We start from the raw sequence: 10740 nt of genomic DNA on the forward strand, positions 1-10740 counted from the left end.
AAATAGAGTTTTGTGTCTGTGCTTCCTTCTCTAGATCGTCTGCTTGTGAACCTGCTTCAGTCTCTTTAACTGTACTACCGACTGACGTGATCTCAGCCTCAGTTTCCTCCATCTTCTTCTCAGCCTTCAGGTCCTTCTTCTTCTTCTTCTTTTTCTTCTCGGTGTCGGCGTCAGAAGACATCTCCGGCTCTGTGACTGTAACCGCTGGTTGTTTCTTTGCCTCCACGAGCAGCAGAGTTTCTGATTGGCCGTCTGGTGTCGCTGCTTCTGTGACTTTAACAGATGAGACGGAGTTTTGCGTCTGTGCTTCAGTCTCTTTATTTGTACTCTGAGTTACAGCTGCAGTCTGCTCTCCAGCCTGTCCTGCTTTCTTCTTCTTCTTCTTCTTCCTCTTCTTCTTTTTGTCGTCATCATTAGAAGTCGCGTCTGCTGCTTCGCTGTCGTCTTTTCCAGAGTCCTTACTTCGCTTGAGCGCCTCCTTTTTCTTCCCTGAAGTAGCAGAGACACAAATCCAACATGTGTGGTCATTAAAAAGCTTCAACACTGATTGTTCAGCAGCTCAACAAGTCTGTAGGTGGAGAACTGGACGCTTACTGGTTTGTATAGAAGCAAAATTGTAGCACAGAAGACGCAGTTGTAACACTGATACATCTAATATCAAAGCATTCAGAAGAGCCTAAAACTACAACATTCTTCTTAGATTATAAATCTGCCCTTTTGTGAATAATTTGTAGTTTGGTCATTGAGATAAAAATAGTGAAATCGTCCTTTAAAAGGTCCTGAATGGCCTGAACTCTTTAGTGCATGTTGTGTTATTGCAATAACTGCATGAATAACAAGGAGAATTCAGCTGATCATGAACTTTAAGCTGCTTTCAGAAGAAATTTGCTTTGTTGCGTTTTGAAAGGTCAGTGACAGCTGAGGTCAAAGTTGAAATTATTTGAACTTTGAGCGCAGCGACCGGTGGCAACTTCAAGCGGCCCGGTTGGACGCCATCGCTCTCCTGATGGGAGAACAACGGCACAGCCAGCGCACAGCGGTTTTACGTCGGGGAACGTTTAGGACGACTTCTCAAATCTGAAGAAAATGTCTTGAAGATATTTATATGCAAAAAAGAAGCTGGTGTCTAAACACATTTTCAGCTCTTTCATCAGAAATCAGTTTAATGAGGGAGGAGGAGATGATGTCATTTTAAGGATTTTTAATGAGGTAATTGTGTTTCAAAAGAAAAATGGAGAAGAATCGCACAGATGAGTATAGAAATAACTCTTCAATCTTTATAAAGTTGTGAAGTAAATCAAGCTTAAAGGACAACGTTTTGATGTATTCAGTTATATTTCAGCCTCGTCTGAACACATTTAGCTGTATTTTTTTGGTTTTCAGACCGTTGTGCACAGTTGGGAGGTGAATGTGACGTCATGAAGCACCTTTTCTTTTCTTGGCTGCTGGGGCTCCCTCCTCCTCCTCATCCTCCTCCGTGTGGCCTCCTCCCCTCTTCATCCTCTTCCTGCTTCCAAACATGTCGTCATCCTCGTCTGTGGAGACCTCATCCGGATACTCATCCTGAGGAAAGACGCCTGACGGGGAAAAATCAAGAGAGAGAAACCGGAGTGAGACCGAGTCAAAAAAAATGATTCTGTTTTCATAGATATAAAAACAGCTGTGAAGAGAGAAGAGGTGTGTGATCATCAGCTCCTACCTTCACTGAGGTCCCGCAGTCTGTGATGCAACATGAAACACAGAGAGAGAAGAAGAAGAGAATATGTTATCATCTATAAATACTACCATCCATAAAAGAACACTTCTGTAGTGTTCTGGTTGAAAATTACAGACAAAGCTGTTGTTTGTTTATCTGCAATTTTGGTGAAATATGGAAAACAAATGATTAATTAATACATCTCTTTACATTAAGGGATAGATTTGTGTCTTAAAATGACAGTCAGGTGTCCATAGTAACAGTGATGTAATCATTCCTCCTGTTCATACTGGATATTAAAAGATCCTTCAAATGTGCTTTTTAATGGGAGTGATGGAGGATAAAACCCACAGTGTGTCCACACAGTCATTTAAAAGTCTCTGTGAAGCTTCTATGAGGCTTCAGCAGTCTGATTTGACTCATTATTAGCTTCAGATAAACTTTTAAATACATTTTTTGCACAGAAGGAGGACTGTGGATTTTGTCCTCCATCACTTCCATTGTAAGGTCATTATGAAGGGATCATCTAATGGTCAGTATGAACAGGAGGAATAATATTGTTGTTTTAAGACACACTTATAAAACGGTGAACCCGTCCTTTAAACACTATGGTTCTCATGGTTTTCAGCTGGTGACACATTCATTCTACTCACACTTTGATGATTTTGTAGAGTCTCTGTCGGTTGTAGCTCGGTGTGCTGCTGCGGCTCGCTAAAGCAAACAGCTTGTCAGCCAGAGCGGCGTAATCGAACTACGATACACAGATATCACAACGATCATTAGACATGACGACATGATGAGTAATAAACACAGCAGAGGAACTGTTCTGAGGAAAGTTGATCCATGAAGGAAAGAAGATCAGAGAATAAACACAGTGATCGGCCCTCGTTAAGCTGCAACACTTTGTTTTACTGCAAGTTTTCACAGTGATTTTTCCTTCACATCATCAGTTTGTAGAGACTTCAGACAACATTTATTCTCCGCGGTGAACATCTGGTCGGCTTCATGTTCAGTAATTACAGCTGTGAGAAGAGACTCATCTGGTTTCAAGGACGATGTGACGATGAAGGAAACGTTATGAGACTGAACGTGTTCTGCATATTAATGTTATTCTGCTTTTTGTTCTCTGACATCTTTTGTTCTCAAAATGAAGCCGTACGGAAGCCCGAGAGTGACCCAGGAAATTAAAAAAAATTAGACTTTTATACATTTATTTTTAATAAATATGCATATTTGCTTCTAAAAATTAATATTACTTGATTATTGATATAGTTGTCAATTAATTTGCTGCTTTAATTAAAATCATAAATAGTATAAAGTTGAATAGAGATAGAAGCCTTCACCTGTAGAACTGGTCCCATGTCATCGTCACACGGCAGCTCCGTGTCTGAATCTTCCAGGTGAAGAAAATCATCCTCGTCTTCATCATCATCATCATCATCATCATCATCTTCTTCATGTGATTTACGACCTGAAAACAGAAGAGCCAATTAATGATTTGTGCAAAACAAATGAACAGAAAGTTGCATTAAACGTTATTGCAAACTTTCATAGCTGATATTTGTTGACATCGATGATTGATCGTAGAGCTGCAACGATCAGTCGATTAAACATGTGAAGATTTGCTGCTTTTGTGTGTTTTTATATGACTGTAAATTGAATATTTTGAGGTTTTGGATAAAACAAGACATTTGAAGATGTCACCTTGAGCTGCAGAAAATTACATTTTATAGACTAAATGAATAATCAGCAGATTAATTGATAATCGTTGGTTTGATACCACTTGTGTTATCTTTGTGATCAGAGAGTCGTTTAACAGGCAAATCTGAAGAGAATCACATATTTCTTTCATTTTAGATGAAGACATGTTGATTTCTGTTAGTTTATCATCTGTCACTGTTCTGATATTTTACAAACACCAGTGATTTGTTGTCTATTATGAAAATGATTAAAATCTGATTAACACACATTTCAGATTTGCTTGGAACATAAATGAAGGTTGTAAAACGCTGATATCCTGGACGTCTTATTGTTTTTTGTTCTTTTTTTTTAAAGTTATGTTTTAAGGTGTTTTCGCTGTAGCGAGACGCTCCGGCTGCACAAAAATCTTCTTTAACTTGTGATCGATAATAATGATTTGAGGTTATAATTGTTCTGCGGTTTCCGTGGAGACGTACCATTGATCTGCTTCCCGGCTCCTTTCTTGCCGACGAGTTTGCTTGTCGTTTTCTCTTTTAGTTGGTCTTCATCCTCTTCATCCTCCTCCTCCTCCTCCTCAGAAGCCTGTCCCGAGTCCGAGGCCTCGGCTGCTTTCAGCTCCTTCATCAAGTCTTCGATGGCGTAGGGAGCCTGGTCGATGATGGCGCTGAAGATGCTGCTGCAGATCGCTCTGAAAAGAGTCCGACTGAAGCAGCAGACGGGAAGCTGTTAGCAGCGTTAGCATGAAAACAAGCTGCTTCACCAACAGCATGCATGAACAGTGTTAACGTGTACCTGAGACATACACCATCATCATCATCATCATCATCATCAGTTATAACACAGAGGCTCTTTGGTTTCATGTTTAAGTTTCTACTGAGATCAGAAACTCAACACTGTCAGCTTTTATGTAAATTAATTTTAAACACCAACCTGCACCAACATCAAATCCAGACTATTTAATATCGACACAGAACTCCACAGTTTCATTTCATTATTTAAATGTTTGTTGTTGTTGTTGTTGTTGTTCACTATTCTTTCTACCTGACAGCTGCATCTTACATTCTTAATTACATTAATTATATTGTCAGACAGACAGAATAAGTGAGGCAGAGGAAGCTGAGGGGAGGAAGACTCACTCTTTGGTTTTAGCTGCTGTTTTGCAGAACGGTTCGATGAATCTCAGGTTCTGATCAGCGTCGAGCTGCCATGAAAACAAACACAATTACATTTTAGATGAAATAAGACAATAAGGATCATTGTTGAGCTCATATATTCTCCTCATAACGTGGTGCTGAAACACTTTCCAGACGTTGACTTTGAGCGTCTGTGTGGTGTTTTGATGCCCAGCGGAGGTGAACAGGTGGGAGGTTCATTCAAATGTTGGTATTTTTGGACGTGTTTCTGAGATGTCTCTTCATAAATGCAGATTAAATCAAATAGAGGACTTAAGCACTGTGTGATAAAGTCTCTCACCTCTCGTTGGGATAAAAGAAGATGAGAATATATGAGACTCAGATGGTTTTAAATGTAGGAACTGAAACCAAAGACAACACAAGCTGCTGTGTCATCGCCGGATAATCTCACAGAAATTCAAACGTATCAGCAGCTGGAGATGATATCAGCGCAGGATATAAAGCTCTGTGTGTGTTTTAGTCTTTGAAGTGTTGATCTGCTTCTTCCTGAACACACAGAGTACATCAACACTAAACTGTTTCTCACGTTTGACCTTCTGCTCAAATTAAAACCTGCATTTTTTCCCCCACTGAGATTTTTTTCCCTCCTCTGGACAAACACACCCGGATTATTAGATAGATAACACTAATGCAGTCTGAAAGGACATCATCCAGTCCTGCTTCTAGCATCTCTGCTACTGAATCCATCAGTTCAGTGAACTCGCTGCTCTTCCTGTAATTTAAACCCCGTCCAGAGCGACGATGACGAGCTGCTCTTCCTCCTATTGTGCTGCTCTGATGAATAATAATAAAAAAGCAGGATGTGATCGATCAATGATTGTTACCTGCTGAGCTCAATTAGACAGATCGTGACCCCTGAGTGGCACAAGTGATCAATTTATCAATATGTGTTTTTGTTGTGCACAATGTTGTTTGTAATAATTTCCTTCTCACATCAGCAGAGACGCTCTTTATTCCATGTGTACCTCGTCTTTAGTTCGCTGCATGCTGCATCCTCCAGACTCACAGACAAAAACAATCTTTTAAAAGCCGTTCAGATGTTTTTCTTTGTGTCCATAGCAACAGAACTCTGAATCTGACCGACCTGCTTTAATTCACCTCCGATATGAATCACAGCAGGGACCCAACGACACATAAATGTCAACCCCCTCCCCCCCTCCAGGTGCTTGTTATTGAGCACAAATGTCAAGAATGTGTTGAGAACCGTGTCCGTACCTCTGCTGAGCCCAGAGCGGCCAGTTCAGTCATGTAGAGGTCCAGGATGTGGAACTGCAGCCCGCTGGGAGCTCCGCTGTCGCTCTGCAGCAGCTGAACAGTCAGCAGCTCCAGAAACCTGCCGACCGCACTGACAGAACACACAGCAGACGACTGTTTACACCTTCAGCTCTGATTTATGACATGAATGTGACCTGAAAAAGGCTGTGAAGATGTTTTGTTACCTGCTCTCCCAGTCTTTCCTCTTCAGTATCTCAAACGTTTGTCTGAACATGAAGCGAACCAGCTGTGAGAGGAAATAAACATCTGGATTTGTCGGCAATTTAAACATTTTAAAATCCTTCGTTTCCTGCGGCTCAAACTGGAGTTCAGAAATGTACTTATGTGCATCTTTTTGTGTTTGGTTCATTTATGTTCATCAAGTCAAGCAGGTTGTTTAACAGACTTTAAAAATACTGTTTTGGGCCCAAATATAAGATCAACAATGACTTCAAAAGCTGAAAACTCACCTGGAAGAACTTGTCCATCCGCAGCCGGTCGATACCCGTCCACTCTCTTTTGAAGGTCTGCAGGAAGCTCTCCAGGTACAAGAACTCTGCAGGAAACAGCACGACAGCACCGTGAAACATGAGAGGCCTTCCTCATGTTCATCATCATCATCATCATCATCATCATCATCATCATCATCACATGAGACTGTGAAGTCAAACGTGTGAAACTTACGTGCGTCGATACTGTGGAAGCTGTGGATCAGACTGGAGATCATGTTGGAGAGCTCCTCCTATGGAAGAAAAGTGAAGACTGTTTAAACTACGGCTGAATATATCAATATTAGATCAATATCATGATATGAGACGAGATATCGTTAGATTTTGGATATCGTGATATGTTTTCCTTGTTTTAAAGGCTTTATTACAGTAAAGTGACGTCATTTTCTGAACAGTAAACGTACCTGCAGCAGCGGTTTGTCCTGCATCCACAGACAGTAGAACAGACCTTTCCACAGCTTCAGCAGCTCGTCAGCTGTGAATCCACCTGCACACAGAACCAACGTCAGCAGGAACATCAGGCCCACTGATGAAAGTTTTGTCTTTCATAGTTTACATCAAAACTTTGACATCATTTGACCAGAACACCTGTTTGACCAGAATAGATTTGTTCTTCACAAATAGGTGTCAGTCTAAGTCCTTGTCTGTTTTTTGGCATATTCAGATTGTAACCGGATAGATTTTACAAAGTCTGAACAGCAAAAACATGCTGACAGAAGAGCATCAGAGCAGCTGAGCAGAATCCACACTGCTGTTAGCAGAGCAGCATCATGGAGGACGACACAGAGAACAGTCTGACGCTGAAATAATCTGCTGGCATTTCAGGGGGATGATGGATCTCCATTTCTCATCAAGCTCATAATACTTATGTACTTTTACTGCAATATTTTAACTACATCAAGCTCAGAATACTTATGTACTTTTACTGCAATATTTTAACTACATCAAGCTCAGAATACTTATGTACTTTTACTGCAATATTTTAACTACATCAAGCTCAGAATACTTATGTACTTTTACTGCAATACTTTAACTACATCAAGCTCATAATACTTATTTACTTTTACTGCAATACTTTAACTACATGAAGCTCATAATACTTATGTACTTTTACTGCAATATTTTAACTACATCAAGCTCATAATACTTATGTACTTTTACTGCAATATTTTAACTACATGAAGCTCATAATACTTATGTACTTTTACTGCAATATTTTAACTACATCAAGCTCATAATACTTATGTACTTTTACTGCAATATTTTAACTACATGAAGCTCATATTACTTATTTACTTTTACTTTTGTAGTGGGATTTTTCATGCAGGACTTTTACTTGTATGGAGTATTTTTTTCATTGATGTATTGGTTCTTTTACTAAAGTAAAGGATCTGAATACTTCTTCCACTGCTGGATAAATGAGCCTCTGACCTGAAAGCTAACACACGTGTGCGCTAACAATTACTGTTTATCATATTAACACCAAAATATGCAACGAACTGGGACACGTTCCCTTTCAAACGTGCGTTTCTGGTTTGAAAACCAACCTGTCGTGTTAACCATTAATGTCTCATTACTACACCTTATATTTACAGGTTAACACTCAGTTAGCTCTGTGTTTGATGCTTGTCCCTGCCAGGGTTGTTGTTAGCTAACGTTAGCTTACCTGCCGCTTTCTGCGACCTGACATTAATATATTTCCTCAGTTTCTTCATCGCCTTGCTCCGGATGGGCTTCTCGTTAGAAGCTAATCTCTGTGCGAACTGGACCTCTGGTTCTTGAATGGACGCCATGTTCACACAGATTCACGTGGAGACTCTTCTCTCCGGTTTTTGCTCCACTTCTCCCCACGTTTCCTCTGTCTGACGCGCACTAATGACGCAGGAGCTCCGAGTGTTGTGCCCGGAGTGTGACTGCAGCCGCGGAGGGGCGTTCCTGTAGAGCGCAGGAACGTCCGGTGCTTTGATTGGTTTGTATAAGACAGGAACGCCCACTAACAGATATGATTGGTTCATAGCGCACAGGAACGCCCACTATTATGATTGGCTCATGGGGTTTAAAAACGCCTACTTGTTCCTCGTCTCTACTTTGCAATCAGAGCCGTTTAGCATCCTGACTGTTTTTACACTTACAATGTCGCTTCACACCGCAGGGTTAACCATTATTTGTTTATAGGGAAAAAAAGGTTTTAAATGTTAAAATAAGATAATAACAGAAAAGGACTATACAAGTTGAGCCATAAAATAATAATTAAATAAAAATAAGGAACTGATACAGAGTTTCCTGACATCTATGCTTCTGACTTTTTTATATATATATACATTTGTAAATATCACTTTCAGGGGTGCAAATAGAAAGATACTCTACCAACATTTCCCCACTTAATGAATGACTGTAAATTATATTTTGACTCTCTGATAAAATGTCACCATAATGTCTCAGTTATTATTATTTTGAGATTGATGTAAAATGTTCATTTTCTTGCATTTATGTTGTTATTATGTTGTTCTCTGTATTCAGAGATGTAGAGATGATGTTCTCCAACTTGTTCTGTATGTTCTTTGTCAATAAAGTTGTGGAGAAAAAAAGAAAAGCTGTATCACACCTTTGTTAATGATTAATTAATACAGCCTTAGTGTCATTTCACGTCACGTCACGTGTTACATCCTAAAATGACCATCAGATCATTTAAAATAATATAAAACATTATTAAACGAGTAAATAAAGTAAAGCAGAGTTGTATGGAGGTTGTTACTCTTCGGGTCCTCGTTAAAACCTCTCTTTACTTTCTCATATTCATCTTTATAAGTCTTCATGTTGGTTATTTTACCGGCGGAGGTTTAGCTCAGTGGTTACTTCTCAACGATCCGTGTGTCTGTTCTCCTGCCTCACCGGTCCGCGGACCAGAGGTTCAAACCACGGGCGCTGCCCTCTGCTTTTTCCATCATCATCTCCTATTATTAACCCTTCTGTGCTGAAGTCATTTTTATCAATGTGTGGCATTTTAGAGGCTTTAACGATCAAGTCGAGAAGCTCAAACACAGTCTGTAAACTAACGATATTCACGTATAAGCTGCGTGTGTTGTTATACTGTTCAATACCTCCAACTATCTAATAAATATGATCAAACTATCGTACAAACAGACATACCGGGCTCTGAAATACGTTATAATTTCAGAATAAACTAAAACTTACTGGCACTGTATGTCGTGACCCTCAAAGCCCAGCAGATGGCGACGAAACTCACCTGGAGCCCCAAAGAGATACATCTAGTATATATGTAATACATACAATATATATATACAGTATATATACAATATATACAAGCAGTGCTGGAGAGTAACTAAGTACATTAATCAAGCACTGTAGTGAAATACACTTTTATGGTACTTGTATTTCCATTTGATGCTACTAAAAGTAGTGGTTTGGTCCCTCTGACTGATATATTATTATATATGACATCATTAGATTATTAATAGTGAAGCATCAGTGTTAGAGCAGCATGTTACTGTTGTAGCTGCTGGAGGTGGAGCTAGTTTACACTACTTTATATACAGTTAGCTAGTTTAGTCCAGTGGTCCCCAACCTAGGGGTCGGGCCCCTCCAAAGGGTCAGCAAATAAATCTGAGGGGTCGTGAGATGATTGATGGTAGAGAAAAGAAGATTCAAGATTCAAGACTCAAGATTCAGTATTTAGTTTATTGTCATTTTCATGTATATTTCCATACTAAACAAAAACGAAATGCTGTTCCTCCAAGCCTACAGCATTGCAACAACAACAGAAAGGATAAATATATACTGTATATCTAAAAAAGAGGGGGAAAAAGAAAAAAAGAACGAGCAGTTAGCAGCACAGTGCATTAAAGTGCATTTACAGAGAAAAGTACATGTTTCAGTTGGATGTTGACGCTCTTGCATGTCAACAAATGACCAGCACTGATGGGGATGTTATATAATCCATTTTGCTGTCCAGAGAACATCAGGCAACATGATTATTGGAACTGCCGGAACTTTTTCTCTAATCTTTGATTTTTGCTGAAATATTGGATCATTTGAACATTTATTGAAATGAAAGCATGTGAGAAGTTTAGAGAGAAAAATCACTATTTGGTGGAACTGTTAACAACTCATAGACATGTGAAATGTGACCCCGACTACACACTGCTTTTTGTAAGACGTCAAAAGACAAAAAGGTTGGAAACCACTGGTTTCATCTTTAACAATGTGTTGTATTTTAAAAGCTTGTTATATTATCCATTGTGTCAAATCTTCATCTGAAAAGTAACTAAAGCTGTCAAATAAATGTAGTGGAGTGGAAGTATAAAGTAGCATCACATGGAAACACTCAAGTAAAGTTCAAGTACCTCTAAACTGTACTTCATTAAAT

General features: G+C 39.4%; 1 protein-coding gene across 2 annotated transcripts in view; it reads right to left on the reverse strand.

Moving 5' to 3' along the window:
- Positions 1-8256, reverse strand: part of LOC122992286 (ribosomal RNA processing protein 1 homolog B-like) — a 14832-nt gene extending 6576 nt beyond the window's left edge. The window contains exons 1-13 of one of the 2 annotated variants that reach the window (XM_044366047.1): positions 8020-8256; positions 6758-6840; positions 6529-6586; positions 6315-6400; positions 6030-6091; positions 5806-5935; positions 4534-4598; positions 3874-4100; positions 3040-3167; positions 2350-2447; positions 1700-1719; positions 1428-1577; positions 161-489 (exon numbers count right to left, since the gene is read on the reverse strand). In XM_044366047.1, coding sequence (XP_044221982.1) covers positions 161-489; positions 1428-1577; positions 1700-1719; positions 2350-2447; positions 3040-3167; positions 3874-4100; positions 4534-4598; positions 5806-5935; positions 6030-6091; positions 6315-6400; positions 6529-6586; positions 6758-6840; positions 8020-8146 — 1563 coding nt within the window. In that variant the 5' untranslated portion in view covers positions 8147-8256. Of the gene's footprint in view, positions 490-1427; positions 1578-1699; positions 1720-2349; positions 2448-3039; positions 3168-3873; positions 4101-4533; positions 4599-5805; positions 5936-6029; positions 6092-6314; positions 6401-6528; positions 6587-6757; positions 6841-8019 lie in introns of both variants that reach the window. The other variant, XM_044366046.1, reaches the window with a different exon arrangement.
- Positions 8257-10740: the final 2484 nt, after the last annotated feature.

Source organism: Thunnus albacares, chromosome 11 (assembly GCF_914725855.1).
Source record: "Thunnus albacares chromosome 11, fThuAlb1.1, whole genome shotgun sequence".
NCBI classification, from domain to species: Eukaryota; Metazoa; Chordata; class Actinopteri; order Scombriformes; family Scombridae; genus Thunnus; species Thunnus albacares.